Source organism: Tursiops truncatus, chromosome 11 (assembly GCF_011762595.2).
Source record: "Tursiops truncatus isolate mTurTru1 chromosome 11, mTurTru1.mat.Y, whole genome shotgun sequence".
In the NCBI taxonomy this organism is placed as follows: Eukaryota; Metazoa; Chordata; class Mammalia; order Artiodactyla; family Delphinidae; genus Tursiops; species Tursiops truncatus.
Genome location: NC_047044.1, coordinates 99466815 through 99485721, shown reverse-complemented (window position 1 = coordinate 99485721; position 18907 = coordinate 99466815). Strand labels below are relative to the sequence as shown.

Below are 18907 nucleotides of genomic sequence, written 5' to 3'. Positions count from 1 at the left end.
GGGTGAGGCCTTTGATTCCATGGGGTGCCTCTCTCCGCGCCTTCCCTCCTGGGCTGACCTTGCCACGGAAGCCTCCGAGTAGGTCCCAGTACCAGAGTTTCACCCCGACATTCTTTCCCATTCCTGGGATAACCTGCACTCTCCAAGTCACCTTCAAAAATTTCCATGACCTCGGATGGCCCTGCCACACCTTTCTAACTGACTCGGGCTTGGGCTGCTGCCTGGGTTAAAAGGACCAACAAGTAAACACAGACTCTTCTTTTAATGAAAAGAATCCCTTGTGTTTCTCTAGAAACTTGGAGGAGCAGAGCCCTTGGTAGCTCCTGGTCACTTTGGTTCCCCACTGCCCCTTGGAGGCAGAAGCGGGGGGCCTGGGGGAGAGGACCCTTCAGCAGCCCGGCACGTCTTCCTGGCAGAAACAAGAGTGGAGGTGGCGGAGTGTGGGGAGGGAAGGCCAGCAAGGATTCTGGATAGAGCACGCATCGGTCTGTCTCCTGGCAGCAGATAAACAGCCCGCGAGAGGGACAGGGTAGAGCAGAGAGTAGCTGCTCTTTAGCAGGGCAGGGAGGTGGGAAGGGCAGTGACCTGCCGTGGTGAGCAGTCGCTTCTGGGTCTCCCTTGAGGGGACCGCTCGGATCCGGAGGTGAGCGCCCAAGTGAGGGTCCCTCCGGTGGCCACTTCTGCCACCAGAACCCCGCCTGCTCTCAGGACAGAGGTTCAAGAACCAGGGTCCCCTCGAAGGCCGCTCCTGTCCCGACCTGGCCTTGTGCCCCACCCTCCTCTGCCCTCCCAATCAGATGCCCGGAGTTAGCAGGCTCCCATGTTTACCCAGAGGCAATCGATCACGCTGGCACAGCTACGAGCACACAGCTGGCCCAGGGAAGACCATGCAGTTACCGGGCCACACCTGCCCTTTGACCTCCTGTTACCCCCGACAGCCTTTGATCCCTTCTGGCCTGGAGGCCGGAGGCTGGGCGGGTGACACCCACTGACACTGAGCAGCCGGGCAGAAGGGCCAGCGGGGACGGCAGCTGACTGTGAAGATCAGAAGAGACTTGGAATAAGAGTCCCCGAGCTTGGGTTTCAATCCCAATCTGGTCCTGAATGGTCTCAGGCAAGTCACTTCACCTGTCAAGGCCTGGATTTTTCCATCTGCAAAATGGGCAAACTAAGAACAAACTGCTCCCTGTTTGTTCTCAGAGCTGTGAGAGCAAAGTGTAACTTTAGGTGTAAATATCAAGAATTTGGGAGGAAAATCAATAGTCTGACACTATTCAACAGCATTCCAGCAATAATGAAAGGTTAGGATGGAGAAAGCGGGGGTCACGGGTGTCCTTGGGGCTGCCCAGCTCATTCCTTCTTGTCCCCGCAGGCCGCGCCTCTCCTGCCGTCCTGCCCACTCCCCTCTGTGGCCTCCCAGCCCGTCCATGGCTGCAGACGACGGAAAAGTGGCAGTCCCCAAGGATGGGCCTTCTGTGGTCTCCTGGGTCCCTGAGGAGGGAGAGAAGTTGGACCAGGAAGGCAAGGACCAGGTGAAGGATCGGGGCCAGTGGAGCAACAAGATGGAGTTCGTGCTGTCCGTGGCCGGGGAGATTATCGGGCTGGGCAACGTCTGGAGGTTTCCCTACCTCTGCTACAAAAACGGGGGAGGTGAGTTCACTCTGAGGTGGGGAGAGCAGTGCCCACCTGGGCACCTCCTGCCTGGGCAGTGGAGGGAGGCTGGCAGGGAGCTTGACTCCAGCATCCCCCTGCTGTGAAATGGGGACGCTTCCTCACGGTGAGCTCCTCGCAGCTCACACTCTGGCCACCCTTGCCAGGCACCATGCTCGATACAAAGCACAACACACTCCGGGTTACACTCCAGCAAAGAGCAGCAGACCACAGACAGATACGTCCACTGTGGTCTGTCACATGGTGGGGAGTGGACGGGCCAGAAGCAGAGCAGGGAGGAGGGGCGGGGAGGGGCGTGAGATGGGAAGCGAGGGGACCAGGAAAGGGTCCGTCCGGGAGGTGGCCTTTGAGCCCAGACTTGAAGGAGGTGAAGGAGCCAGTCTCAAGGATGCAGTTCAAGTGAAGAACATTCCAAACACAGGGAACGGCAAGGGGACAATGACAGGCGGGAGAGGAGCCAGAGGTCGGGGCTCAGCCCTCCGGGCCCTGCTCTAGTGACATGGGAGCCACTGAGGAATGTTGATCAAAGAAATGACATTATCTTGTCTATGATTTTTTTTTTTTTTTTTTTTTTTTGCAATACGCGGGCCTCTCACTGTTGTGGCCTCTCCCGTCGTGGAGCACGGGCTCCGGACGCGCAGGCCCAGTGGCCATGGCTCACGGGCCCAGCCGCTCCACGGCACGTGGGATCCCCCCGGACCAGGGCACGAACCCGTGTCCCCTGCATCGGCAGGCGGACTCTCAACCACTGCGCCACCAAGGAAGCCCTATGATTTTTTTTTTTAATTCAAGAAACAATTTTATATTTTTCAGCACTGGTAGTAAAAATAAGCAGGGGCACGGTGGGGAGGGATCAGAGTCACCTTTGTAAGTGTACAATTAAGTGGTTTTAGTATGTTCACAGACTCGTGCAACCATTACCACGACTGATTCTAGAAAATTTCCATCACCCCCAGAGAAGCCCTGTACCTGTTAGAAGTCACCCCCAAGCCCTCTCTCCACCAGCCCTGGGCAACCACTCATCTACTTCCTGTGGCTGTGGATTTAACCTATTTGGAATGTTTCACATAAATGGAAGAATTCATTTAGATGAGTTTATGTGTGACTGGCCAGATTCATTTTTGCCTTTTGAAAATAACTGTATTCCTCTTGTGGAAATGATATATGTGGATATTAGAAACATTCCAGAAAGGTAAAAAAGAAGGAACATTCCTGTTTAAAAATAACCAGTTTAGAAAATCCTTCTAAACACTGTTTCTATTTAATTTGACAAATATTTAGTGAACATCTACCACGTGTCTTGCTCTCTGTTTTATTTATTTATTTTAAAAAAATTATTTATGTATTTTATTTTCGGCTGCGTTGGGTCTTCGTTGCCGTGCGCGGGCTTTCTCTAGTTGCGGCGAGCAGGGGTTACTCTTCGTTGCGGTGCGCGGGCTTCTCATTGCGGTGGCTTCTCTCGTTGCGGAGCACGGGCTCTAGGCGCGTGGGCTTCAGTAGTTGCAGCATGTGGGCTCAGTAGTTGTGGCTCGCGGGCCCTAGAGCACAGGTTCAGTAGTTGTGGTGCACACGGGCTTAGTTGCTCCGCGGCATGTGGGATCTTCCCGGACCAGGGCTCGAACCCGTGTCCCCTGCATTGGCAGGCGGATTCTTAACCACCGCGCCACCAGGGAAGCCCCTTTTATTCATTTATTTGATGTGGACCATTTTTTTAAAGTCTTTATTGAATTTGTTACAATATTGCTTCTTTTATTTTACATTTTGTTTTTTGGCCACATGTGGGATCTTAGTTCCCTGACCAGGGATCGAACCTGCACCCCCTGCATTGGAAGGCAAAGTGTTAACCACTGACCACCAGGGAAGTCCCTTGCTCTCTGTTTTAAAACTTATAGTTCTTACTGCAAATTGCCTAAACCGATGACTCCAAAGAAATAGAAATGGGACTTCCCAGGCAGGCCAGGGCTGGGGTGAGAACTAACGCTGGGGGAGGACGTGGTGGCTTATTCTTGCCCCGGCCGCAGTGTCACGGACATACAGGTGGCTATGACCAAAGATGATCTCGTCAGAGCCCTTGTTCCACAGAGGAGGACAGGGGCCCAGAGACCTCAACCACTCGCCTGGGACCACGGAGCTGGTTGGCAGCAGCAGGCCTGGGCAGACTCACCAATCCGTCTTTGCTCTCACATGTTGCTATTGGGAGGGCAGATGGTACAAGAGTTTGGGAGGGCAATTTGGAAATGCCGGTCAAAGACCTTAAAAATGTTCATCCCTGGGACTTCCCTGGAGGTCCAGTGGTTAGGACTCTGTGGCGCTTCCACTGCCATGGGCCCGGGTTCCATCCCTGGCCGGGGAACTAAGATCCCGCATGCCTCGTGGCATGGCCAAAAAAAAAAAAAAAGTTTATTCTGAAAAGGTGGAAACAACCCAAACGTCCATCAGTGGATGAATGGATAAACAAAATGTGACCTATAGTGACACTGGGTAGTTATTTAGCCTTGGAAAGGAAGGAAATTCTGATACATGCTGCAACACGGATGAAACTTGAAGACATTATGCTAAATAAGTCAGTCATGAAAGAATAAATACTGTAGGATTCCATGAGGTGCCTAGAATGATCAAGTTTGTAGAGACAGAAAGAGGAAGGGTGGGTGCCGGGGCTGGGGGAGGGGGAGGGGAGTGAGTGTTGAAAGGGGACAGAGTTTCAGTTTGGGAGGATGAGAAAACTCTAGAGACGGACGGCGGTGAGGGTTGCACAACAGTGTGAATGAACTGAGAGCTGCTGAGCTGTACACTTAAAAATGGTTAAAATAGTAAAAGTTATGTTACGTACATTTTATGACAGAAAAAGCAAAAAAAAAAAAGGTCCATTTCTCTTGCCCTCTGACTCAGCAGTTCCTCTGCTGGAAGTTTAAACTAAGGAGCAGAGTAGACAAGTGCACGAGAATGTGGGCAACGGTCCTCACCGCAGCAGGCTAGCAGAGGTGCGGCCTTGTCTGCAGGGGGCCCAGCTCAGACCAGAGCCTGAGGGAGGGGAAATGCCCTCTGAAAACGATTACAGGGAAAATCGTTTTCCCAAGGTGTTTTTGTTTGTTGGTTTCTCTCGAAAACGTAACAAACTCGATGATTTAATAAGCATATCAAATTATACAGAACACGTTTTCGGTTCCAAAAAGAATAAATGGACTAGATCTGTGAAGCACACTGAGAAAATACACAGGGCATATATTAGGGTCTCCATCTCCATTATCATTCATTTCCCTTCGAAGGTCTTTCCTATGCCGGGCGGGGCGCGGACTGGAAACTTTCCGCCGGGCCCTGCTCACAGACAGGAGGAAGCTGCTGTCTTGGGCCCCTGGGGGCTGCGGGGGGCGGCTGAGGGGTTGGCTGCCAGCTCAGCCCCCTTCCCCCTCCTCGGCAGGAGCCTTCTTCTTCCCCTACTTCATCTTCTTCTTCACCTGCGGCATCCCAGTGTTCTTTCTGGAAGTGGCGTTGGGCCAGTACACCAGCCAGGGCAGCGTCACAGCCTGGAGGAAGATCTGCCCCCTCCTCCAGGGTGAGTGCGTTCCAGCCACACACACACCACCATCACCGCCCCCCCCCCCCCCCCCCCCCCCCCCGGCCATCACCCTCCCTGCTTCCTTCATCCACCCTGTGCTGAGGGCTGCAGAGGAGCTAGGACGCGTCATCAGGCTTCCTGGGGCCCGAAGCTTCTAGAACCTGAGTGGAAGCAGTCTCCAGGAAGGACGATACAAAATTATAACTGGGCACAACATGAGGTGCAGAGTCTTGGGAGGAGTCCTTGCCAGTGAGGAACCCTGAAGCTGAGTCTTCACAGCTTCGCAGGAAACGTGCTCCCGAGCGCGTGGCCTGGTCCCAGACACGCCTCCGCGGGGTATAATCATGGTGATGACGGTGATGAGGTGCCAGGGCTCACGTCAGCACGTCACACGCGTTTGCGTCCTCACCTAGCCCTCCAGGAGCGTCTGCGTTACCCTCGTAAGATGAGAAAATGAGGCCATTCGCTAACGCAGGTCTCCGTGGGTTTGTGCTGTGTCCTGGGTTAGGGACTAAGCTGGTCCCAGCCCCCGCCCTCCCTCTGGGGCTCTGCTGGCACTGATGTGAGCAGTGGGGATGTCCTCTTCCACCCTCTGTTCAGCTGATGGCGCCCTGGCGGCCAGTGGGAAACCCAGGGGCCTCCTGGTCCCCGAGCGGCTCCTCGCAGGGTTGCGGGGGAGGGAGGACTCTGCCTCGGACACCAGGCCCTAAGGGGCCGGGCCCGGGACAGGCCTGTCTGGGGGCCGCCAAGCCTCCGCTGGACGGCGTGGACGTGGTGGAAGCACGCTGGCTCCTGAGCAGACGGGGAGCCTGACCAGGGGCTGGGCGCCGGGGCATGGCTCGTCTGGTGCTTACCCCTCTTGGGGCGTCAGATGGTTTTGTGGGGTCCTTGGGGGTCCATGTGGTGATTTGGGGGGTCCCTGTGGGGTCTCTGGGATGATTTCCTCGGATCCTTGGGGGTCCGTGTGGGCTGTGTGTGGTCCACGTGGAGTCTGTCCTCGGCTTGCTCCCTGGGGTCCACGGCCCCACCGAGGCTGCCCGGGTCCTTGCCTGATGCCCACACACGCGTGGGTTCCCTCCACCCTCCAGAGGCTCGGATGCCTAGTGAGACCCGAACTCAGGAACCTCCTGCCTCTGGCCTCGTGCCTCTGTTCCTCCCGTCCCTTGCAACTTCACAAGTGATGCTGATTGTCACAGAAAAACTAGAAAAACCAGAGAAAGAAAAGAACTTTTAAAAGTGAACTGAAATCTGTCACCCAGAGACCCACCTGTTAACCTCTGGACGATGCTCCTTCCGGAGATTCTCTCATGAAAAAACAAATGTGTTCAGATGTACATCATAAAACTGGGAGAATGCCTAGGGCGGTGCTCTGTCACCTGCTTTTCTTACTTAGAAAGATAAGGAGTAAAGGGCCTCTCAGGCCCGTGAATGAGCCCCGCGGGGTCTCTGTGGCCCCTGTCCTTCCAGCACGGTGGGCGGCCCCCAGGCTGACGCTGGTCTCTGGGACCCCCTTGTTACTTCCCTCCCCCCACAAGGCATTGGCCTGGCGTCTGTGGTCATCGAGGCCTATCTGAACGTCTACTACATCATCATCCTCTCCTGGGCCCTCTTCTACCTGTTCAGCTCCTTTACCTCCGAGCTGCCCTGGACTGCCTGCACCCACTCCTGGAACACAGGTACTTGTCGTGTCGGCCCTGGGATGGGGCAGCTGGGGCCGGGCGAACAGTGATGGAGCTCCTGGCGGAACAGCCCCCAAGCCGAGCTGGGCGGGCACAGGTGGCCACTCTGCTGGCCGACCCCGTGTGGGATCTCCAACCAGCCGCCAGGACAGCCGACAACCCGGTGGGACAGTGGGTGACAAGCGGCTGCCAGGCGCTAACACCCCCCAACGTCCACCCACCGAGCCAGTGTTCACTGCGGGCCTACCGTGTGCCAGACCTTCAAGACCCGGCGGTGGGCCCGGTTGATCCGGCCCAGCCCGCACCAGGGACAGTCAAGCGCTGGGAACAGACGAGCGGACAGAACAGTGGCAGATTTCGACGGGTGACCACGGAAGGACGGGAAGGGGCCTGCATGGGGACCACTCCCGGCGGGGCCGTCCCGCGAGCCCATCCCCCCATCGCTGGGGAGTGAGGTGCACACGTGGGCATGGGGGCCTGGCCTGAGGTCTGGACAGGGTCAGAGGTGGCTGGCAGCATGGCCAGAGGAGCAGCCAGCTTCACCAGGACGAGAGCAGTGTGAGGCGCACAGGGACGGGGGCTGGTCACCCGAGCCACCCGAGCCGGGACTCCTGATGCTGGAAAGTGGGGGCTCCAGATGAAGCTCTGGGGACCGGGAATGCGAAGCCAGAGGGGGGTGGACGGGGTGTGAGGGCGCCTCTGCCCGCCTGGCCCGCTGCTGACGCCCCTCTTGTCCCCTGCAGAGCACTGCATGGACTTCCCGAACCGCTCAGCAGCTGGCGCGGCGGCCCCGCCCGTGAACTTCACCTCCCCCGTCATGGAATTCTGGGAGTAGGTGCCCGGCCTGGAGGCCGCCTCCCGGGGGCCCCAGGCGGAGGGAATTTGGATGTCTGGGGCCCGGGACTGGGGGTGCAGGTGTACACCTCTCTGTGCATGCTTTCCAGCACTCACGTCACTAGGAGATGAGGGACCCTCCACACCTACCGTCCACACCCTCACGCTCGCCCCGCATCCACCTGTGTCCACCTGGACTCACGCGCGCGTCCACGTGACTTGCATCGCACACATGCCTTCTTACAGTCACCCACCCGCACCCACACGCCCGCCTGCACGTAGACAGCCACGGCCGACGGCCAGCGCGAGCTGGGAATAGTCTGCGCCAGCTCCGTGTGCCCTGATGTCCTGGTGGTGGCTTGAAATTGGCCGACGTGGGAGTATTTACACCACAGGAACTGGCAAATTTCTACACTCACGCCTGCACCCTCCACACGAGCACTTGCACCCCAGCGTCCACACGTGTCCACCCTTGCGCTTATACAAGTCTACCCGCCCTCACACTTACCTTGGCCCACAGGTACTCACCGACACTCTCCCCGGGGCGCCCTCCCGGCATCCACGCCGCCCTCATGCCCACCGACCCCGGCACACACGTGTTCCCATCACCCCAGTCACTCTTCAGATGCTGACGCCCAACCAGCCCCTCTGTCTGCTTCCCAAGCACCTGCTCATCAACTGCCCGTATGGGTCTCTGCTCCCCACGGGCTCGAGCTCGCTCGGACGCTTACTGCCCTCACTCTCTGTCTCTATCTCTCTGACAACAGAGAAAGCTGAATGAGTTAGACAGATATCTATGGGATTACGTGGCCGTCTAATGGCCAGGGGCTTAGAGACCACAGGTGGGAACGTGCTGGCCATGGGGCAGGGGAGGGGTGGGGGCAGGGAGGCGTGGACTCTGAGACCCATGGGGTCAGCTCTGAGGATGAGGACACCTGATGGCGCAGGCCACTGTCCCCTCGGCCTCACCTGGTTGTGTGTCTCCCCGTCCGCAGGAGACGTGTTCTGGGCATCAGCTCCGGCATCCACGACCTGGGGGCCCTGCGCTGGGAGCTGGCCCTCTGCCTCCTGCTTGCCTGGGTCGTCTGCTACTTCTGCATCTGGAAGGGGGTCAAGTCCACGGGCAAGGTAAGGGGTCCTGGCTCTGGGACCACTCTCTGTGGCCCCCAGGGTCCATGGGGACACACATGGCACGCCTCTGGAGACCTGAAAGAGAAAGCAGTGAAAGGGAGAGGCCTGCTGAGAACAGGGGACGTCGCGGGAAGGCAGGGTTTAGCTCAACACAAGGGAAGGCTTTCTTTTTCGGTATGACTTTCAAAGGCCTGTTTACGTAAGTGACGTGCAGAGCAAAATAAGAACCATGAAAGTCCCAGTGTCAGAGCTGAGCCACCAGCGGGCTGGAGGGGTGTCTGCTCATCCCTGTCAGCGTTTTGCTGGTCGGCTTCTAGCTTCCTTTATACGCATGTGTGTGTGTTGTGTGAATATCGCACAATCAGGATCACACACTCGTACGACGTGCTTGTCTCGTTTAACAACACACCAAGACCACGTCTAGGATGAAGTGGCAAACAGAACAGTCTTTGAGGTGGCGGGTTTCCAACCTCTGAAGGAGCTCAGGCTGAGGGTGGACACAGTGGCCTGTTGTGTGTACGGAGTTCACACTGGAGCATCATTTCCAACCCAGGGAGTCTGACATTGGTGCTCCACGCTTGTTACCGCCGGGAACAGACAGGGCCCCACCTTCCCTGATTAGCCCCTCCCAAAGCAGCCTCCCCCTTCCACAGATTGTTGTAATAATGATAACATAAAAATAGTAGTAATAACGACATGGACAGTGCCGCCCTCCCGGGGAAGGGGCAGAGTGGAGCCCCCCGTGTGTCTCCCGTCCCCCAGAGCTCAGGCCAATGCTGCTCCCTCAGCCTTAAGCCTGGAAAAGTTCAGTCTAAATTTCCCCACTGATCACTGTACAAACCTGCTCACCTTCCCCCTGGGCAGGGGAGTCTCACCCTCTTCAATGGGGCAAGGGGCGGGCGAACAGCCGGGATAAGGGATTAAGAGAGACCAGAATCTGGATTCAAAAAGAGTTCTTGAGGGCTTCCCTGGTGGCGCAGTGGTTGAGAGTCCACCTGCCGATGCAGGGGACACAGGTTCGTGCCCCGGTCCAGGAAGATCCCACATGCCGCGGAGCGGCTGGGCCCGTGAGCCAAGGCCGCTGCGCCTGCGCGTCCGGAGCCTGTGCTCCGCAACGGGAGAGGCCACAACAGTGAGAGGCCCGCGTACCGCAAAAAAAAAAAAAAAAAAAAGAGTTCTTGAAATGTTACGGGTGGAAACTCATACCCCTCCCTGTCCTTCCTCCTGTCCCTTTGCCTCGCTGATGTGTGTCTCATCCTCTGCTGGGGAGCCCCAGACACCCCAGAATGTGTAAAGGAAGGGGTGGGAAGTTTCCTGTGCTCACCCCTCCTCCGAGGCGGCTCGCGCTGCCTGGGGAAGGGTGACCTTGGTCTTCTCCCCTGCAGGTTGTCTACTTCACAGCCACGTTCCCCTACCTGATGCTGGTCATCCTACTGATCCGGGGCATCACCCTGCCCGGAGCCTACGAGGGCATCATCTACTATCTAAAACCAGATTTGCTTCGGCTCAAGGACCCCCAGGTAGGAACCTCACTGGGGACTGTTTCCCCAGGCATCTCCCGCCCCAAACCAGATCTGGAGTTTTGAAAACCTTTGATTGCTTTTCGCTGTTTAGAGGCAATCTGTGCCCACTGGAGGCAAAAGTAGATAATAGAGAAGACAATTATGAAAAAGGAACTAAAAACCTCTCATAACCCCACCACTCAGCTATAACCTCTGTTAGCATTTTAGTATATTTCCTTCCAATATTTTTTTCTATCTGGTGTGTGTGTGTGTGTGTGTTTTCACGTAGTTGAGACAATTATTCGTGGAGATAAATATATTTTCACTTAAATTATAGTGTAAGCATCTTCCTTGTTATTAAACCCATTTGTAAATGTCATTTTATCATTTGCATAATGTTTCCTCCGTCCCCCATCCATCCGCTCACTCATCCAGCCAGGATGTACTGCGGTCCCATAAGTCCAGGTACCTCTCTAGAGCTGGTGTGGGCAGCGGGCGGACAGACCCGGACATATGACCTCTGGGCATCCACACCTAGGGCAGGTGTCGGCTTTACTCAGTTCTTCCCCGTTCCTGCACATTTAGGTCATGTATTTTTTTTTTTATGATTGTACAGACAGCTGCGAGGAACACCTTGTGTTTAAATCTCTGACCACATCTCTGATTATTTCCTGACAGTAGTCAGACGTAGAGGTGGGATTAAAGTCAGGGAGCACACGCACCTTTTAAGGCTCTTGACGTGTGCTGTGGACTTTGACCGCCCGCGTTGGTGGGTACCCTTCCTTCTGTGGCCCATGAGAGATTGAAGGAGAATTAATTTTGACCTTTGATAGGTAAAAGTAGTAGCATGTTGCCATTTTCATTTTTTTTTTTACTAGTGCGATGTGGGACATTTTGCTCCTCTGGACTTGTCTGAGCACATTCTTTGCCCCTCCCACTCCCCCCTCCCCCCCCCCCCCCCCCCCCAGTGGAGTCTTGGTGTCTTCTCTCTATATTTGAAGGCGTGGCCTCTGCCCACATGGCTGCCTGGGGGCACCTGCAGGTTGAGGGCGGCCAGGTCCTCAGCTCCGCCCTGCAGACAGGCCTCCTTCTCTGGTTCACCGTCTGTGGTGAACCAACTAGAAGTTACAGTCACGCGCACCAACGTGGTGCGTGCTCAGTGCCCAGGGGAAGAGGATGCGTTAGTGGGCGTAGGCTGTAACGTGGGCTCTGCGGGGACGGAGGGGCCGCTGGTTGTGGAGGTGTGGGGCGGTCACTGCTCCAGGCCCTGGCGGGCTCCCCCCATCTTCCCACCGCTTCCTCGGGGTCTCCTGCAGGTGTGGATGGACGCAGGCACCCAGATCTTCTTCTCCTTCGCCATCTGCCAGGGGTGCCTGACGGCCCTGGGCAGCTACAACAAGTACCACAACAACTGCTACAGGTGAGCGGGGCGCAGGTCCTGGGAGGGGGCCTTCCTCCGTTGTGAGCAGGGGCCCGAAGCTGTGGTCCCCTTTCCAGACCTGGTCTTTCTCCCTCCCTTTCTTCTCTTCACCTTCTGGTACCTGGTCTTGGGCTCCTTTCCCCCACCTCCTTTCCTCTGTCCTCTTTACCGCTCACCGTCTTTGGATGTCCCCCCCACGATGGGTTTCTTTCTCCCTTTTCCTTCCCATTTTCTGCAGGGACAGCATCGCCCTCTGCTTCCTGAACAGCGCCACCAGCTTCGTGGCCGGGTTTGTGGTCTTCTCCATCCTGGGCTTCATGTCCCAGGAGCAGGGGGTGCCCATCTCTGAGGTGGCCGAGTCAGGTGGGCGCTGCTTTGCTGCCTGGGGCCGGGGAGGAGGGGCAGGGGACAGGAGGCCAGGGGTCCCAGAAGCTGCGTACTGTAGGAACCTTTCAACATCAGGCGGCCGTGCTAGGCACAGAGCAGAACCCCAAAACCAGGGGAGGGAGGAGGGAGGCGGGGACGGGTGGGAGGACGGACGCACGAGTGGAAAGCGTGCTCCCCAGAGCAGTAGAAGAGCCAGCCGGCCCTCGGGAACCAGCGCACGCACGCACGCAGGCGCGCGCACACGCAGGCACGCAGGCGCACGCACGCAGGCACGCACGCAGGCGCGCGCACATGCGCGCGAACACCGGGGCGGGCTCCTGATGGCGTCTGTACCCGGCAGGCCCCGGTCTGGCCTTCATTGCCTTCCCCAAGGCTGTGAGCATGATGCCCCTGTCCCAGCTGTGGTCCTGCCTCTTCTTCATCATGCTCATCTTCCTCGGGCTGGACAGCCAGGTTCGCCCCCGCCCCCGCCCGCCCTGCGACCCCCTTACTAGCTTCTGCGTCCGCCGCCGTAACCTCCCCGACCTCGCTGGCCCCCGACCGGACTTCCCAGCCCTGGCCCCGGCATCCGGGGCCTGTCCTTGAGGCTGGTCGGGGGACGCCCGGCCTCCTTTTCCGGGAGGGGCCACCTGCTTTGCTCCCCCAGGCCCGACCCTTCCGCGCGCAGATGTGGACGCGCCCTCCCAAACCTTCGGGCCGCCCAGCCCCGCCCAGCCAACCCTCGCGGCTGGCACCTTCCGTGGTGGAGACGAGGCTGAGGCAGGGTTGGCCTCACCCCGGTTCTGGCCCCATGCACTCTGTGGGCCAGCGTGGGGTTGGGGAGCAAGGAGGCAGCGGCCCCTCTTACCAGCCCCCTCCGGCCCACAGTTTGTCTGTGTGGAGTGCCTGGTGACAGCCTCCGTGGACATGTTCCCCAGGCAGCTCCGGAAGAGCGGGCGGCGGGAGCTCCTGATCCTTGCCATCGTGGTCCTGTGCTACCTGATCGGGCTCTTCCTGGTCACCGAGGTGAGTGGCGGGGGCGGCCTGCAGGCTGGCGACCCCCTGACACCCTCAGAGCCACATTCCCCTCGCCTGCCCGGCCCTTCACTGCGAGGTTGGAGGGACCACATAGCGGAAACTTCCTGTGTTGGTTCCCTCTCCTTTGGTTTCAGGTGACAGAAATCAAACAAGCTGGCTTAAGCAGGAAGGTGAATTTTTTTGGTTAGGAAACAGAAAAGTCTAGAGATGCTTCGGTTTCAGGCACGGTTGGATCCAGCAGCTCCAATGGCATCCTCAGGGATGCTCCCCTCTATCTCCTGGCTTCCCTTTCCTCTGGTGATGTCATTCTTGGGCGGATTTCCCTCCTGGGATGTTACAGACAGCTCTGGGCAGCTTCAGGGTTCCCTTCTGCCACCAGCCAACCCCTGGGGGGATAGGGCTCTTTCCCTGAGAATTGGCCATTGCTCTTCTTTAGGCCTGGAGCAGGGAGGGGCGCACACTCAGAGTGAGGTGGCCGTAACTCGGCAACTTCCGGAAGGTGGGATGCTGGATAGACAGCACAGTGTATGTGCACCACAGTCCCCGGGGTCCTCGCAGATGTCAGAGATGTTGTCAGATGAGGGCAGGGAGGCTGGGAGTCAGGGACAGGCGGGGCAAACTCTTTTTGGCTGCAAGGGATGAATTCCCTGGACCGGGCAGGGTGGCCTCCCAGATGGGCTCCTGTCATCTCGTGTGGGCTGGGGCATGTCCCCTGCCCCCCGGCCGAGGTCTCACTCTGCCTCTTGCCCCACAGGGCGGGATGTACATCTTCCAGCTGTTTGATTATTACGCCTGCAGTGGCACGTGCCTGCTGTTCCTTTCCGTGTTTGAAGTGATCTGCATCGGCTGGGTGTACGGTAAGTGGGTGGGTGGGGGAGGCTTGGGGCCATGCGAAGGGCAGGATGTGCCCAGGGTGAGGACGGGCCCGCCGGTCTCTGCGGGTCTTTGTGCTGCTGTCCTGGTCCTTTTTACTTGAGGAGTTTAGCCGTTGCTGGGAACCCAGGTGTTTCTCATTACGGCAGTGGAGCTGGGCTAATGACCACGGAGTTCTTTGAAGAGTGAGAATGATTATAAATAACTGTGCACAGCTTTCTGGATGCAGAGGCTGTTGGAGGCCTTCTCCCGTGGGAATCCTAGTCAAAAGGGACCTCCAGGGCCACTTAGTCTGATCCTTCAGAGATTCCCACATGCGCTTTCAAAGTCATCACCCAGGCTTTGCTTGAACACTTCCATGGACAGGAAGCTCATCCCCGTGTTTTTGACGTAGCCTTTTCTGTTGTGGTGGTCGTGCATTTCTTTCTGATACTTCGGTGAATTCTGGCTTCCACTGACTCCCACCAACAGCCCCGCCCCCTCGGCACGGAGGAAGTCAGCCAGCGGTGCTGACCACATGGTATCCAGGCTGTTATCGTTCCTGATGACGGCGGCGGCGGCCTGGGGTGAGGTTAGAGGAGAAGCCTTTATGTTCCGAGCACTGCACTGCTGAGTGCCGAGTGCTGTCTCGTAATCTGCACCACAGCCCTTCACAGGGGAAACCGAGGCTCAGAGAGGTTGGGTCCCTTGCCTGTGCTCACACAGCAGGCAGGTGGAGGAGCCGTCATCATGCCGCAGGTCCCTCTGGCTCCACTGCACCAGCTGGGGGAACGGATTGTCAGTGTGCCAAAGCTCAGGGCAGAGAGGGTGCGTGGGTACCATGCAGCAGGGCCTCAGGACGAGCCCCGAATAGGAAGGGTTTTATCTTGCTACCCTAGGCCTTCCTCGTTGGCGTCCTTCCCACCCCACGTGTCTCCTACCTTTTCGCTCTGATTTCCCCACTGCTTTTCGACACTTGTTCTCAGAGAGGATCTGACAAACTCGATCACAGCGAGGTGTAAACGGCTGATAATATGTCACACCTACAGCAGCGGTATCTGCTTTTCACCTGGGGGGAGGTTAAGAAGCCAAAGGGTCGGCTGTCTAACGGTGGCATTTCGCAGTGTTCCTTTTGTGGTGGTGAGGGGGTGGCTAGAGGGCTCCCAGGCCTTTCCCAGTCAGTGGCTCTTTACTTCTTAGAAGGTGGAGCAAATGTGGAAACCTAAGGACATGAAACCAAGTGCGGGAGGCAGTGTTTCCATGGCCACAGCCCAGCCCCCTTCTGTGCTTCACTGGGAGCACAGAGGGGCCCCCTGGAGTCTGGGGTGCAGGTGCCGCCCCCACCCTACAGGGCTCAGCGCTGGGCTCGAGCATCATCGGCTCCCTTGGTGTTTTGCTATTTTTACTTGAAGCCGAGTTCACCTCTGCGACGCAATAAGCGTGTGTATAGCCGCTGAGCCCCGTTTGGGCTCACGCCCTCGTCTGTGTTAGGACTGGGGTCTTCATCCGCAGACCTGAGAGCAGAGAGACACTGGGAGGCTAGGGGCTCTCGGTTGGTGGCCGCCTCCCCGCCTCCAGTGTCACTCACGCGTCCAGATCCAGGTTCCCCACCACGAAGCAGGTGAGTCCTTCCCCGAGCCCACCCGCCGTCCCCTTCCTGTCCTCACATTCTCCCCCCACCCACCTGGTCAGGGGCCGACCGTTTCTATGACAACGTGGAGGACATGATTGGCTACCGGCCATGGCCCCTAGTGAAGATCTCCTGGCTCTTCCTGACCCCGGGCCTTTGCCTGGTATGTGCCCTCCAGCACCACCACCCCCATCTCCTCCTGCCTCTAGCCATCTCGGGGCACGGGCAGAGTTCTGGGGCTCCTTCCCTCCTGCGCCTGCGCAGTTACCTGCAGGGGCTGCTTCGTGCCCTCTTATGTGCTGGTTCCCCGCCCCCCTTTTCTCACCCGTCTCTTTGCTTTACCAGCACTACCATCTGGTCTAGTTCCTGCTCCATCCCTCCCTCCCTCGCACCTCCGTCTGTCTGTCTGCCTGCGTGATTTCCCAGCTGTTGGTCTCCCCTCCCTGCCTCTGAGCCCGCGGTCTGTGACGCACTTGTAGAGGGAGCCTCTGCTCTCCATCTCTAGAGGCGCCAGTGTGTTGGTGTTTAACTGCTCCGTCCCGAGGAGAGGGTTTCCCGGGCTCCTCCTGCATCTGCGTCCTCCCGCTGTCTTTCTAGGCCACTTTCCTCTTCTCCTTGAGCAAGTACACACCTCTCAGATACAACAACGTCTACGTGTACCCGGCCTGGGGCTACTTCATCGGCTGGCTCCTGGCTGGCTCCTCCATGAGCTGCGTCCCACTCTTCGTCGTCGTCGCCCTCCTGAAGACCCAGGGTTCCTTCAGGAAGGTAGGGGCTGGGGAAGTGGCGCATCAAAGGAGGGCACCGAAGGGGCTGGACTCTGGGCAGGACACCACGGCCGGGCCAGCTCTGAGTGCCGGGCTGCCCTTCGGTCTAAGGGAATTTTAAGGAGAAGGACCTTTGAAGAAGGGCTTCATTTTCAGAAATGTTCAAGAGTCCTAGAGTCCTAGACCTTCAGCATCTGACCTCCAGCAGATCATCTGGGCAGGTTGACCAAGGGCAGCTGTCAAGGGGTTAAGGGGGAAAGTAAGTCACAAATAAGAACACAAGGTGCCAGACGCAGAGGGTCATAGAGCACAGATTCCTGCTCTTGGAAACTGGGACCAGCAGCCATGGTTCATCCACACAGGCTCCCGGCTTCTCTCCTCCTCTCAGCCCTGCCTGCGAACCATATGCAAAAGGCTCCCTGTTTAGGCTTCGGGACATGTCTTCCTGGAAGGGATAGAGCCAGTGTCCCACAAAGACATTACATTTGTGGAAATCTGTCTCGCCCACAAGTCACAGAAAACCCAACGTGCAATAAGCAGACGGGCTTGGTTTCTTCTTACATACGAAGAGGACCAGAGACGGGGGCTCCTGGCGTTTGGTCCAGCTGCTTAAAGAGGCCGTTAGGGACCAGACGCTTCCTCTATTCCTGGACTGCCATCCTGGGCATGTTGTCTTTTCATCATCATGCTTATCACCGCATGGTCACAAGAAGGTTGTCCTGATTCCAGTTATCACGTCTGCATTCAAAGCAAGAAGGAGGTGGCACCAGTAACAGCGGTAATCGTAGGACTGCTACTAGGAGGAACAATGATAGACACTTACTGAGCGTGTGATAATAGCAGCAGTAAGAACAGTAACAAGAACAAAATAGACGCTCGCTGATCACTTAACCCTGTGCCGGGCACTGTTCTCTGAGGTGCGTGCTGTCACCTTACAGACGAGTCACAGTGTGGTTCAGTGGGGTGCCTACGACCGCGCAGGCGTCAGTAACAGAGCCAGGACGGGAGCCAGGCGGTTCACACGCTCAGTCACACGTTACTGCCTCTTCTCGCTTCTCAAGCTCTGTGCCCTTTCACTCACTCACGCTGAGCTGTGTGCTGGGCCCTGGGGATACAGACACGAGGACACGTCTTTGCCTCTCTTGCCACCAGCACCACTGACTCCTCTTCTCCCCGCAGCGCCTGCGGCAGCTCGTCACCCCTGACCCCAGCCTGCCACAGCCCAAGCGACACCTGTGTCTGGACGGTGGCAGCAGCCAGGACTGCGGGCCCTCCCCAACGAAGGCGGGTCTCATGGCCGGGGAGAAGGAGACGCACTTGTAGGATGTGGCTGGAAACCAGGTGGCTACTGAGCCAGGAAGCTGGGTCAGGGCCCCCGTGCCCCCGGCGGACAGCCTTCACCTCTGCCCCCTCCTGCAGCCCTGCCGAGAAGCTCTGTGATGTCCGTGGACATCCCCTCCCGGTGGGCTAGAGAGGGTGCCGCCGGAGCCTGCCTTGCCTGTTGGAACCCCCCGTCTTATCTGTGAAGGAGGTGGTCTTTCCGGAGCCCACCGTCTGGTTAGAACAACTGCAGTGTGCAACAGCGGATCACCCACTGTAGGGAGGCTTCCTCTTAGCACTTAGGATCTCTGTGCCTGGGGAGGGTAGCGCCCCTAGAGATACACGCCATGTTGCATGTGACAACTGAACACCCCACGCTGGGTCCTGACGCTCCACTGGAGGGCTTCCTCACCTGGCTTAGTGTCCTGGAGCTCGCGGGAAGGAACCAGAGAAACGGCCACCGTTGTCTTGCATTTTCCCGGAGGCGGTGTCACAAGGTGTCCCCAGCTCCAGCCCTAGTTCCACGCCCGCCTTGCAGCGGTGTCCTTAACGCACAGAGCATTGGGGTGGTGGGGGCTCAGGAGGGCCCCCACACTTGGCAAATAGGCACGACCGTGGGCCTGCACCCAGGACAGACATGGCTAGTCGGCCGCACGTTCTGTCCCAGCTGATGCCCTCCAGAGACAGTGCCCCCGGCAGCTCCCGACCCCGACTTCATGGATGAGGAAACTGAGGAACCCAAGGGACAAAATGATTTTTCAAGTTCAAGAAGCTCCTCGGGGCCAGAGACATGACTAAAGCCGGGTGTCCTGCTCTCAGGCCGGTGTCCCTCCCACTGCCCTCTCCTGCCTTGTTAACAAGCACCCGTGGATCACCTGCCGTGTGTGCCAGCCTCCTTTCTGTTCATTGTGGTTCTTGGGGTGGGAGGGAGAGAGTCCCCCTCGGGCGGGGGGGGGGATGTGAGCAGCCCGCCCAGACTGGCAGCCCTACCCTGGCAGCTCCTCCACTGGCCCATACCCCTCTGACCGGATTTCCTCCCTGGACTTTGGTCTTCGTCCCACTTTCCACTTCCCCTCCCCCAGGGTTTGCCTGGGCATCTGGGAGAGCCACCCCCTGACTCCCACGGAGAGAGGTGTGGGGT

General features: G+C 57.8%; 1 protein-coding gene across 1 annotated transcript; it reads left to right on the top strand.

Moving 5' to 3' along the window:
* Positions 1-1395: 1395 nt before the first annotated feature.
* Positions 1396-18633, top strand: SLC6A12 (solute carrier family 6 member 12). The gene is made up of 14 exons (XM_033865667.2): positions 1396-1650; positions 5090-5224; positions 6763-6903; positions 7650-7737; positions 8736-8868; positions 10257-10391; positions 11690-11793; positions 12032-12156; positions 12521-12633; positions 13048-13185; positions 13952-14054; positions 15742-15842; positions 16277-16447; positions 17626-18633. Exons 1-14 carry the CDS (start codon positions 1428-1430, stop codon positions 17767-17769), a joined length of 1854 nt encoding a protein of 617 aa, XP_033721558.1. The 5' UTR covers positions 1396-1427; the 3' UTR covers positions 17770-18633.
* The last annotated feature ends 274 nt before the right edge of the window (positions 18634-18907 follow it).